The following is a 13,948-nucleotide window of genomic DNA, read 5'->3' as shown; positions in this document are numbered from 1 at the left end:
CAAAAAGTATGCGGCCAAGCTCAAGGCGTACTCCAGAAACTTTTTTGAAAGCAGGCCCGGTGACAGGAGGGGAGGGGGGGATAGAGTTATTCAAATGTGACGGCTGCCATGCTGGATATGCATTTAGAGCTGTTTCTCACGGGCGCACCATTTTGCCTATTCGACTCATTTATGTCATTCGGCAAATAAGGATATCCAGCTTCCCAAGAGTGCTCGTCCATTTCAACGTTGTTTTTCCTGGGAAGCGAAATTCCATGAGCGGGTAGGCAGTTTGTGTCATTGGGGAGGCGTCTGCCTCCACAGGGTAGATGTCAAAATACGGCCCGGACATAGGCTGGTGAGAATTTTGAAAGTGAACTGATGGCTCATAGTGCGACAGACTTTTCATGCGCCTTCATTTCGTGGGCTGCTTTTCAAGAGATAAAACTTGTCGCAGCATGTTAGGTGGAGACGAATTCAGAAGCTTGAAACTGCGAAAAACAATGTGACATCATAAAACTGGAAACTCTTCTTTAGAAACCAAACCTCAGAATGAAGGCCCTTTTCGTATCTTCCTTATCTGGGCCCTGCTCCCGTCCGCCGTCGGCGGTCACACACGGCCGCGGGCATTTCACTGCCCATTATTTAACGAAGACGACTTGATCTGTTTTGTGTGCAGGCAGTAGTGTAGCCAGAGCCTTGCCAAGGAGGAGCACAAGATTGACAAAAGCCCTTCTTTTGGTGACCCCAGCCCTCAAAAAATCCCCGAATATAGCTGGCTTGTAAACAAGATACACGGTTTTCATTCTTTTATTGTTATTTTAACCTTGTTACCAGAACAGAAACCAGAAGCTAAGGTGGGATCAATTCTGTTTGGATTTTAAAGTCCATGAAGTGCAGAAATCGGGGATGGGACGAATGTGAGGATTAAATCAGCGGCGCCCGTAATTTACAATGGTTTAGTGGACTCCTAAACCGATAGAATTCAGGAGATTCCTCAGATCTTATCCGGGTTCTTCAGACATTAAGGACATCGCGAAGGTGGGTTGTAGATCGATAGGTTTGATCAAAATCTAGAGATGAAAATTTGATTGCAGATGGCGCGGTCAACAACGTGTATGAACATGACCAAGCCATGTTTGCCTGGAAATGCTCAACATTCAGCCAGAGCCGATAGCAACAACAAACCTCGACCCCAGGCGTTGCAGTCTCCGAGGGCCGCGCAGCGTCGATCTAGCAGTTAATGATGAGCCGTGGCCAACGGGTGGACGAAAATGATGACCCTTCTCAAAGAAGCGCCTTTGAACGCTTCAGGACATCAAATCTTACATTTGGAAGGCGGTGTAGGCGCATATTTCGCGTGCGCGATTCTTGGACTGATGATAACGGATTAACCTTTGGAGCTCCGTAAAGCGGTGCCGGAATCTGGTGATGGAACTGGAAGTGTAAAGGAAGAATCTCCATTTTTCGTGTTTCTGTAGCTATTAATCTGTACAGAAGACAGATTTACACGGCGCCGTCCGCCGTCTGGCGGCACTTGCTGCGGCCGACGTCGTTCGGTTTTGTGGAAGCTGCAACCAAGGTCATTGCTGTCCTTGCTCTCGAGATGGCCGGCGGGCATGTGCAACTTTTTGATGTAATTTGTTTCGCTAATCCATTCAGAAAATGAACGTTTTCAGTCAAACATGGGATGGCCTTGTTGGCTTTTTTGGCGAATTTCGACCCACTCTATTGAACAATAATGAGATCCCACTCTCCTCAACAAAAATGAGACCCCCTTATTTCCTTCCGGGCAAGGGGCACCTTGAGAATAACACCAGGGGCACATTGCCTATCGTTTCCGGTCAAGGGCTGAAGGGCAATTCCGTCCCATCGCGAAGTGTCCTCTGGTCACCATTCTTACGACACGGGGCAGAATCTCCTGGTCGATCCGGAGGCCACTAGAAGGATATATCGTATCACATTGTTCCCCTCCCTGACACGGGAGGCCTTGTGACCCGTGAGGTTGGCCTCAGCTCAGCCCAGAAACCCTCATTGATGCCACAACATCCCTGATCGGCGCAGGTGGTCTAATAATTGTCACACCGGCTCCAGTTCCATGTTTTTCTGTGTTTTCCAGAAAAATTGAGGGCTCTGGGCGTAGATTGTTGATGAAATGGAGTCCCAAATTTGTATCAACATGGCTAATCCACGTCCATCTTAAAATACTCAAGATTCAGCCAGAATTCATTACTGATAAAAAACTATGTAATATGGTTTTGACCATGCGCGCTCACAGGTCATAGTAACAGTCCTGGCGCCCAGCGTTGCAGTCTCCATCGGCTGGGCGGCGTCGGTCCTGCGGTTGTGATATTTAGCAATGGTCAGTGAGCAAACGAAAAAAAAAAACATGACGCATCTTGAGGAAGATGGCTGGTGAACTACGTAAATCGGCACGTGTGTTTCGTGTAGTGCAAAAGTAAGCTAAGTACAGCCTTAATCTAAAAAATGGGGGGCAGTCAACACTGCTGCCCCCCACCCTGAAAAGTGGGGCATGGCCCCCTGCCCCCCCCCCCCCCACACCCTCCTGTTCCTCCGCCCATGCTTCAGCGCACCAAATAACCTCGAAACTACGCAGGCCCTCTTGGACTGTTTTAGCGTTGCGGTTAAAATGTGCGCCGGGGAAACGTGAGGTACTGGGCTCGATTCTCCTCTGTGCCCACCCTTTCCACTAGGATCAGAAGCGGGTGGCGCCATTTAGCATGACGTCTGTGAAGGTCCGTGCGACGTAAAGCCCCGACGGCAACATCAGCTCACGGGACGCACTGACCTCTCGATCTTCTGTGTGTTCAGGGCATCTCTGGTCGCTCACGAACCGTTTTAGCTGAGCAGTGCCCTTTTGGCTGCTGAGGGGCCCTTCTGGCTACTGACGAGCATCTTGTGGGTGGGGCCCCCCTCTAACAGCTTAGGGACTTAACTAGTCGCCCAGGCCCTCGGTCACGAAAGAGAGCTTTTGATCGCTTGTAGGCCCTCATGGCCATCGAAGTGTTCGTTTGGTTGCTGATACCCGACGGGCCTCTCAGCGATCCAGTTGGTCGTCGAAGCAAATATCTTTAACTAAATGATCCGTTTGGACACCTGTTTTGGGGGACGACAAGTGCTTAAGGGCTTTTCAGGCCACTGTGGGACCGCCTTCGGGTCACTCGAGAGCCTGAGGACCTCATTAGGAGCTCAAAGCTCTTTAAATCCGCAGACCCTCTGTATACTTGCATGAGCTTCTGTATGCTTTGTCTCGGAATTTCTGGTAACTTCGGTTCGTCAAAACATGTAACAGTCTTCTAAAGGTGGGCTGCAGCCGCAAATGGTTGCTTTGTTGTATTTTGTGCTTTGCTCAGCGTAACAAGAATAGGAAACAACCGACATTTATTTTCCTCGAACAGTTCTGTGGTCCTCTTTTCCGTGACGACGGTACTTCATTCTTCCAGCTAGCCCCCCACTACCTCCTGCCCAGCATTTGCGCAGTCGCCTGCACCAAAATCTGAGCCCAGGCATGGAACCAAAAATATTGCTTTTTCCTTTCCAGGGAGCCTTGAGTCTCAGTTGAAACCTGTATATACCAATCGTTGTAGCGCATCGAAAGGCGCCCATCAGGCAACGCATGTTGTGCCAGGTTTGGAGCATGCCCAAAGTGGAGAGTATGATGATGATTGGGGTCGGGCTCGAAGCGCACACGTGGTTTCCATAAGGGGACATGGCCTCGAAGAGACCGGCATGTTTTGGGTCATCCCTCAGTGCTACCTGCCGCGGGCTAGTATTTTGTCATGCACTCAGCTGCCCTGGCTGTCGAGGTCCTTTGCCGTCCTTTTTTGGGCGGTCGAAGATAGCAAGTCCAGCCGTAGATCGAATTTTAACGTCCGGCAAGTCCGGAGGGTGAAGAAACGCTGCTTTTGTGATTGAACTATCCTATTGTGTATGGCCAATGTGCCCGCATTCTTCGCAGCAACAGATATCCTGGCATAAGTTGAATGATATCGTATAAATGAACGTTTCGGTTGTATACATGATATTGCGAGTTGCGGTGATTAAAGAGGCATTCAGTGATGCGCTGATTTCTGATTATGCTGCTGGGCATGGATGTCATTGCTGTTTGCTGCCATATAATATCGCATTTCACTGCCGGGGACAATTTCGCGCGCAGAAATTCGGTCGGCGACACAAAATAATTTTACCAGCCTTGCATGTACATTTATTAGTGCAGTGTATCTCAGACACCATTACGGATAATGTGATTCATACTAAGATGATTGCGCACCGTGCCGAGAATGTCTGTTGCGTTCCAACACTTTTATTCAATTAATACGACTCGTACACAGCTGTGAGATGTTACGGCATATCGTGCGGACAGACCGCGGAGACGTCCTCTTAAGGCAGTGGGTCTCCTGCATTATTTCGGCACGCGTGACCTTAATACTAATCTAAACCCACCCACATGCTGTACCAATATAATGCGCGAACATATCCGAACGGCTTACCTTAGGGCAAGCAGCCAAGTATTAGAAAGGAAGACCGAACCAGTCTATGTTCATCATACGATACGTGTCCGTTTATCGGAGCAGTGCATCTCGGACACCAGCTCGGATAATGTCAGTTACAATAACTAGCTATAAGCACGTCTTGCTGAAAATGTCTTTGAATCAGTAGCTCTATTCAATTAGTATGACTTGCATACTGATGTGAGACGGTACGGTCGTACGAATGGACTGTAGTAACACCCTCTTAATGCAATGCACCCCTATATATATATCACTGATTTTGCCCCGAATGGGGCAGCCAGCTTGCTTCGAGCAGGGAAGCAAGCCTGATGACGGGTGGAATCTCCGAGCTTTTTCCTGACTATCTTATTTTGTAACTCCCTTTTAACCGGCTGCCAAAAATGAATTTCGAATAAAAGAACATAGACATTTCTCTTGACCAGACTTGACTCACTTGACACACTCACCAGACTCACTTCTTCCACCAGATTATATGAATGCAACCAAAATAAACATTTCATTACGGATTGAATTATTGCCACCACTCTAGACGTGTTTACCACCGATCTAGCGAATTGATTGATCATTACGCTTATCTAAGCCACCAAATACACGAATGAAATGTCCAGAAGAAATTTCAACCACCATATTAGTTGAGGTTTCGACAGATAGGTGAAACAAATTACCAATATGTGGTGAGAAGTGAGGAATTGGTACCAGAGAATAGGATGCTCAGTCCACCAGCAAGAATAGCCATATGTTAAGCCGGACTGGCATCAATTTGCAAATGTTTTGGGACACAGACGCCATTATTCACATTGGAGATGTGATCAGAAGGCAAGTCGCTGACGAGCATTGAGTTTCGTACATACTTACCTATCCAGGGACGCAGCTAGATGGTAGGCCGGTGGGGAGCGGGGGGTGGGGTGGGGTACAGGCGACATATCCTTCCTCTTAGCCCTGCGTGGCTTTCGGGACCCTCTACACAGACTATCGAAGGCTCGATTAGAGGACCCAAAAGACTGGCCGAGGGACGACCACGGGGCGAACGCCTGGCTCTCAAAAGCCAGCCAGGGGGACCCACCGCGCCTGTCGGGGGCCCCTGGACGGCGAAGCTGTCTGTGTGGCTCCGAGACCACCAATGCTGAGCAGCTGGCTCTGAGTTGGCTTGGACTCTGCGAGCCCACTTACGAAGCAGATACAAGGCCGGTGTCCATGCTCGATATTGAAGGCGTCCCGCGTTGGCGCTGAGGTGCATCTGATCCTGCCTCTGCGTTAGTAGGACCACATCGCACTGACGGCAGTTGTTTAAAGCCTGTTGTCAAACGAGAACTATCCTTGTCAATTCATCCGCTGCGTTCCATGTGAATAGCCAACAGCTTTTGAACGTGGATTGTGATGCGTTCTTAGACTGCATGTGGCTATATGATCAAGCACGCCTATCCAGCATTTTCTGGGAAAGGTAGAGCAAACCAGCGGTACCCTTTACACCATAAAACTAGCAGCCGTTAGGGCCTAGTTCTGGTGAATGACTAGGCCTCAGTGTACATTGACTTGACTGCTCCTGTTAGATGGAGCCGCGCCAGCGTACCTGGCAAAACCCGGGTCGGGGGGCCCCGGTCGAGGAGCTTGGGGCGTCTTATAAGCTCCTTGCGCTGCTACACCCGACCGTTCCTCAAAGACATCTTAGCAGGGAGGTGGGAATACGCCCGCACTCGCTCGGATACACCGTCCTAGGGTACATCGATGCGACCATGTTGCCCCGTTAGGTAATCTGCCAAACCGGGGCCCACTCCAAATGCCAGCTGGCGACCAGAAGTTCCACGGCATGGCTAGGGGTAAGCTCGCCGGAGGGCGGCAGTCGGGGTGCAACAAAACAGACTGGTAACCGGGATGCAGCTTGAGCCCTGGTGCTTTCTAAGTGATAAATGTGTTCTTACGTCCAGCGCTCCTCCGGCGTAAGAGCGACGAACCGCCCTCGAATAGCTTGCTTCCTGAGTCCCATATTATCGCCTCGGTTCTTGAATTATTTTCAAAAGCAGGGTTAGTGCAGATTCTTTCGTCCATTCCTAGCAACATTGGTCTTGCAAATAATTCCACAAACTAAGTGTGTTCTAATGCATGCAATCTCCGTGCCTGTTGCCACGCGTGCGGCCGTCCCAGCGCTAAATTTGTACCCCCGGTGACATTACATGGGAATCCTAGCAGAGAAGTGCATTATTGGGACGGTTCCACCTGGTGTATATCCCCTTCGGTAATATTGTGAACAGAACAAAAAGGTCTTCAAGATGGCCATTTCAGTTCAAAATCCCATATTAATGTAAAACAATCCCTTGAAGTATTGTATGTCCGACGCCCGTCACGCCCTCCTTTACCCCCACCTGGTGTTTATATATATATATATATATATATATATATATATATATATAACCTGCATAAATTTAGACTGAAAAAATAATCCTACGCATACGGGTAGATTCGAAGCATGCCATGAAAGGGCAGCTGGCTTAAGAATTCCTCGCAGAATTCCGCGGAACCGATATTTGAAGTATTATGCTGCTCGAGTTATGGATTGCATTCCTGCATGACAGCAGCGGCCCTGTGTTGATCGCAAAGGACAACAAAGTCCGCACAAAGCACTGACGAAATGCGACGTGGGTCGTCAGAAAAGTATGCAGGAGATAGTTCAGCAACGACAAAACAATTAAAAAAATATATTTGCAGCCTCACTGGTGCATAACATCAATGAAACAACACAATCCAACGGCAGGCTATATCACCTCCACGCTTTCGAAAGTTTGCAACTGGAAGGCAACGCTACTGGCATTAAGACTTACACCTACATGGAGTGTGAGCGAACGCAATCCAGCGTACGTAGTGCTCGGGCTGACATGCACAAGATGTGGCGACACCTTCTAGTCGCTTTTTTTTGAGTGCTCAGTGGTGATGTCTCCATGCTCAGCTTTGACACGCATTCTCCTAACGTACGAACGGGGCACACCAGCGGCCTCCTCAGCCTGGCGCCGTCTGCCACAGCGCCACCTGCGGTCGGCAGCGACGGGTCGGTGCACGTCCAAGCCACAGCCCCTCCCCCTCGCGTGCCAGCTTTGCTCCGGTCAGCCCAGGCTCAGACGGCCCGGCTAACCAACACGGCAAGGCGGCCGGAGGCGGGGCAGAAGGCGGCGCGTGCGCTCTCCGGCTCCAGCGGGCCCGGCAGGAACACGTCGGCCAGAAGGCAGGCGGAATCGGCCGCTAGCACCAGCCGGTCTTCTCCCACCTCCAGACTGAGCTGCGCCGGCGCCATCACCGCCGCCGGCAGCTCGAACAGCACTAGCAGGCGGCCGTCAGCGCGCTGCTCCAGCTGGTACTGTGGCGCGCGCGGCGCCGGCGCCGTCCGGCGCGTCTCCAGCTCCGAGATCAAGGGGCGGCTGGCAGGCGGCGCCGGCTCGGTGCCCGCGCATTCCTGCACCATAGGCAGGTCACCGCGCCGCACCCAGTGACGCGGCATCTTGCCCAGGTACAGCTTGTTGCGCATCGTGGTCCACTGGTTCTTGTCCAGCTCGACGCCGAACTTACCCTCGATGGCCTCGATCATCACTGTCACGAAAAACGTCTTGAAGAGCAGGCTGGCCTCCACCTGCGCGTGAAAGCGAGGATGGATCACCACGTCGTAAGCCACGCACGGCCCGCCAGCCTTGTCCAGCTCCTTATGTGCCTCGCCTAGGCTCATGGGCACGCGGAACTCCGCGGCGCGCTCCTCGTCCATCAGCAGCTGGCGCAGCTCATGCTCGTCCAGCTCCTTGGGCGGCGGGATGTCAGTGCTGGTGCAGACGTTGACGAACACCTTGCCACCGTGGCTATCACGCGTCTTGCAGCAGACGGCCGGCTGCGGCCGGATCTCGAGCGCGCCGGCTCGCCGCTGGCTGGTCGCCGCCTCGGCCGGCATGGTCAGCGCGTCCAGCGGCTCCTCGGCCGGCGCGCCCATCACCGACAGACGCTCCGTCAGCAGGCTCGGCTCCACGTCCAGGAACGCGCCGCGTGGTGCCGTCATCTTGTCCATCTCGGCTGCCACTGCAAGACTGGCGCTGGAATGGAAGGAGGAAGTGATAGTCCTCCACTTGTTCGCTGCAAGTGCATTCATTTGGAGCAGTAGCCTCCTAGTTAAACAGGTCACAATGCGCACTAAACACAACTAGCATGTAGCAGAAAATTACACCCATTGGTTATTACCGGTGAAAATAAGCATTGTTTTGCATATTTTCATCATCCAGTTTCCACTTCTGGCAAAAATGATCAAACAACATTAGCAAACTACTAAGGTACCTATTTTGAGTGATGTTTGGGACTGTGAATTTGTAAATAAGTTGATAAACGAATGTTTCTTAGTATTCCTTTCCAGTGCACTTACTGATGCAGAAATACATGACCCACTACAGGTTGGATTTTGAACTTCCCCTTATATCACTGAAATTTCAATAATGCTTTAAAGTGCCAAACTGCCCCCCCCCCCCCTTTATTGCACAGCGTGTTAACTGCCGGGTCCGCGGTATCCCATCATGCCAACCGCTCCATCACAACAGGACGGCTGGAGCTGCCAAGACCGCTGGTGCAGTCTGCCTTCAAGTGTGCCATAAGAGATGCCGGCAGCTGGACGGAAATCTGAGAAGTGATAATCTTATGGCTGGTACACATTCATGCTTGTACGTCATTTTTGATTTTACGCATTTGTAGTGTTTTAGTCTTCTTTATTGTGTTTTTAGCACTTCTGACAACAATCATGCTCTTGGTTTGGCATTTAAATGCATGGGAACCCGGCCATCAACTTTGCTATATTGTTTCAAAATCAAGCACTGAATGTAAATTTTAAAATTATTTGATGGATGGATTTTAGATGAAATACATACATGCATACACACATACACACAAGCCCTACTGGCCAGGGCAGACTGGAGAAAGGCCATTATCCAGGTATCTTTGACCACAGCTTACATAACAAACCTTTTTAATCAAAACATGTCCTGGATGCCTATCAAACCAAGCAGGCCATCAAATACAATGCAAAACAACACTTATGCTGTCATAGAGCATTGTTATTTTGCCAAGTTATCCTTACTTTTCTTTCTCATTGCCATGGACAGATTACTTGAGTCTAGGGGTGTCAATTTTGCAAATTATTGGATAGGGGGGCAAAGCCAAGGCCCGACAGCCTACCCCCACCCCCACACCATTTTTTGCCAGATTTGGCCCATGTTGTTTTGATTCAATACAATATATGTTCTTAACCTTTATATAGAAGAAGTCTTTAATTTCAGCCGTATAGGGGTCATGCATGGTTTGATTCAGGGAGCATGCACTGGACACACACATCTATTCCAATCAGCATATGAAGGTGCCCCTTTAAAGGCCACCTTAGGGCAGCAATGGCACTCTACATTCTGGTTGTGGGGTATGGGGATGGGGTTAGCCATGAAGGACTTGAAAGCCATCCCTCTTCCAGAGCTTTTCACTTTGTTTTACACACATCAAAAGTCATTGTGTGCCTTATGGCACTAGGTATGTGAAGTTTATTGCATCATCTATCTGCTCAGCAGTTACTACTTGTATCTTGCAGTAAGAGCAGCCAAAACTTTTTATTATGAGAGTGGTACCAGACACCACCAAGCAGAAAGATGAAAGGAGGCAGTCTTTGTGTTATGATCACCTTTAACCCCCATTTTTGTAGCATTCCTGCCAAAAACATGGGGGGAGGGCAAGCCAACATTGGAGGCCAACTCTACATGGGGGGCCAGCACTCTTACAAAAGCACCTAGACCAACACCTGTGCCTGAGTCATATAGCAGCCCATTCTCCCATTCAGCTCATGAAGGTAAATAAATTTACCTTTATGCCTCCAAGGCCCCCCCCCCCCAACATATCTGGCAGGCTCTTTTTAAGGTTCCTATGACAGTGAAACAGAAGCTGAGGAATGGTTACAATTTGCAAAATAACAAGGATATCAATACATATGACATAGTTTATCTTCATGCTGGAGGTAACACAGTTAAAAACTTCATACATATTGCAACAAAACTTAGATGCATAACCAAAGCAGCATGCTGCAAAAAATTGGAACATGTAATGGAAAAACCATCCCTTGAATGTATTGTGACACATGACATGCATTACAACATGCATGGGTTGCTGCTAATATCAGACATTTCTGACGCACTCGGTGCAGAGGCCACGTGGTGTTGCCTGCCTCTCATTCTGGAAGGAAGGGCAGATGATGCAGGGAACAAAATCACTGTACACACACTGCTTTTGAATATGTACATTTGAATTGCTACACTACTGACACAGTATCATGGGAATATCACAAATGTCAACTATAAATGACCATTATATTACTATTTGCTAGGATAGCAGTATATATCACTAAAACCTAAAACAGCAACCATAAATATCAATGTCCATGGGAAGCAAAAGGGTACTGGATACTAGTATCACTGACACAGGTCTTACACTTCTAAAGAAGCTCCAATCATCTATGTTAAGAACCATGTTTCATGATCTGAGAATTGCATAAGTTGTCGAATGAACTTGCAAGGAACATCCTGCATGTAGAAAAGACAGTAGTAAGTCTTATTCCTTGCAGAAAAAACGGGCAAACGGATATATGTGCTGATACTTTGGCAGCATGCCTTGATTCAAACGAACAGCCACCGGCCTCGTCACGTTGCCGAAATGTCACTGCACCCATCTTCCCACTCTCCTGGTTTACCTTCGAGAAAAGGGTTATTACTACAGTCTCCCCTACACCCAAGTTTAGAACAAAATCCACATTATATTGGTATCAGCAGAGGCAATGACAACCCATATCATCTAGTTCAAAACTTTGCTCTGCGAAGATGGGGAATACAAGATCATACAAGAATACGAGATCCCACTTTCAGCTGGCTGTTTGGTGACGTCATAAAACCAAAAATCACTGGCAACTTTGTAATGGCATCGCACAGGGCCGCACTAAATTGCACTAGAACGGACGGCACAGGACGGGAACAGACAGGATCAGACGAAACTGGATAGAGCCAAACAGTACAACCGGGCCGGACACGATCAGAAGGGACCGGATGGAATCGGATGAAACGCCGTGGGGCTAGACGGAACCGGATGACACCGGAGGGGCTGCATGGGAGCGAACAGGCCCGGAAGTGACGGAACCAAACCGGACGGGATCACACGATATCGGACACCATCGGGTGTGACCGACAGAAACCGGACATTACTGGACGGGACGGAACGTTGCCAGTTGGGGTGTAACGAACCCAGACGGACCGGACCGGTAGATCGGAAGAAACGTGTCAGAATCGGATGAGGTGAGACAGGGCCGGAAAGTGTCGCATGGGGCCTGGCGCGATGGGATGGGACTGGAGGAGCCGGATGGAATCCGGCGGGACTGAGCGGGACTTTAAAGGACTGGACAGGACAGGACGGAACCGAATGTGATGAGAACAAACCAGATGGAACCGAGCGGAACCATATGATACTGCACGTGACCGGATGGAACCATTCCAGCCCAGATGGACTAGATGGAAACACACGGAGCAGACGGGACCAGACGTGGTCAAACGTGGTCGTGTGGTCAATCCCAGTACTGTTCTGATCGTGTCCGATCCCGTCCTGTTCCGTCTCGCTACTTTTGGTCGCATGAAAACAAACATGACAGAATGCGTTCAAGTTGGCTGCCAAATACCATCAAAATCAAGCACGAGCCTGATTCCCAACTCATTTACGGCTAGCCGGCTGGTCGATGTGATCAGCTGATGCCTGATGGCTGTTGCGGTTTTTGCTTTGACTGTTATGAAAGAATAAAAATATCGTGATGTTCAAAATATATCAAAAGCGGGATGCAGAGGTGTAATAGATGTTACAAACTCAATCGTTGTCGTCATCCCGTGATCTCGGACCTGTGGACATGAAGTGACTACGGGCCGGTGAGGCGGGGCCGAGAAGGCGAATTTCAACCAGGGAATGATAGGGTGAATAAATGTATCGGTACCAGTTATTTGACTTCCTGTGCCGGCAAAGTGTCTGTTTGCGGCAGCGAGGTCCCCTGCGCCGATCCGCCCCTGGACGTCCCAGTCATAGGACCAGACGCATCGAGGAAGGGACCGATTGTGATGCATCCTTCTGAGGGTTTCTATAGGGACTCGGGGTTACCACCAGCATAGCAGCCGCTAAGGAACCCGGAATGGGACGGAATGCCCTTCAGCTCCTGACCAGAGCATTTGATCAGTGCAAGTCAGTTGGTTGACCAGTTGATTCTCTGAACGTATTTAGCAGTTGCAGCATTACGAGCAAGAGAGATTAGGCCATCGTGCCCACGTTCGTGGTGCTCTTTGTGGTAGTTCGCCTTGAGTGCCAATCTAAGAATTGCACTGGTGAACTCTCGACCCTGGACACCTTTGAACGCATACCGATTGATTTCATAAAGCGTTGAAAAGTACTGATTTCCGATGTGTGGTCATTTTCACACATCCGTTGACCGTTGCCGGGTGTGGCTGCAAGTTCCGTGTCCTACAATGGCGTAGCTACCATATTTTTGTCCCGACGTCTCAAAAGGGCACCTTACGGAAGGGCACCATTATGGAAACATTGCTCATACATGAGCACAAACCACTTCTAAGGAAAACAATGAACTAAACTTTTGAACTTTTTCTTGGAGCAGCATCGCAAATAAATCATTCAGCCAAGGAACAAGACACTGATGAACGACACATGTGCTGGGCCACTGGCGTGCAGTATTGTGATTTACTGTGTTGATTGTATTTTCACAGTATGTGATGCTAATGATGTCTTCTGCAGGGCCAAAGAATTGTCTAGTTTTTGCTAAGCCAAAACAACAACCAGCGCTGTCCAATCAAAGGTTATTGTGTTTGCGTGTTCGTGTTTATGTTGTGATTTGAAGTGTATAGATATGGGGAGGAAGCCCTAAACTATAGGGGCTCACAAAGTAAGAGGTCTACTCAAGTTTTATACCATTTTGACGGTGTAGATGCGTAGAGATGCAGTTCCCGCGGCGTTTGCTGCTTGCTATCACTCCAATATGATGTCTTGTCAGTTTTGGTCAGTCCTTTGCTCGATTTGCACAGAGCACGAAACAAAAGTGTATGCATACACACACACACACACACCAACACCACACACCACACACACACCACACACACACACACACACACACACACACACACACACACACACCACACACACAACGCACGCCACACCACGCACGCACGCACACACCACGCACCACACACACACACGCACACACCACCACGCACGCACCACCACGCACGCACCACCACCACACACACGCACCACGCACGCACCACGCACGCACCACGCACAGGCATAGAAATGTGGCAGATCTCGTGCTGCTTGCGTTATAGTTATGCTAGTGTAGACCTCGCTCGAGCCAG

The 13,948-nt window shown here is 49.5% G+C and overlaps 1 protein-coding gene across 1 annotated transcript; it reads right to left on the bottom strand.

Moving 5' to 3' along the window:
* Window positions 1-7,473: 7,473 nt before the first annotated feature.
* LOC119106836 (PIH1 domain-containing protein 1) lies at window positions 7,474-11,364 on the bottom strand. The gene is made up of 2 exons (XM_037230181.1): window positions 11,251-11,364; window positions 7,474-8,575 (listed from the first exon to the last, which is right to left on the bottom strand). Exon 2 carries the CDS (start codon window positions 8,548-8,550, stop codon window positions 7,618-7,620), a length of 933 nt encoding a protein of 310 aa, XP_037086076.1. The 5' UTR covers window positions 8,551-8,575; window positions 11,251-11,364; the 3' UTR covers window positions 7,474-7,617.
* Between the last annotated feature and the right edge of the window lie 2,584 nt (window positions 11,365-13,948).

Source organism: Pollicipes pollicipes, unplaced genomic scaffold (genome assembly GCF_011947565.3).
Source record: "Pollicipes pollicipes isolate AB1234 unplaced genomic scaffold, Ppol_2.1 Scaffold_2555;HRSCAF=2994_pilon_pilon_pilon, whole genome shotgun sequence".
Lineage (NCBI taxonomy): Eukaryota > Metazoa > Arthropoda > Thecostraca > Pollicipedomorpha > Pollicipedidae > Pollicipes > Pollicipes pollicipes.
This window is presented reverse-complemented; position numbering and strand designations above follow the sequence as displayed.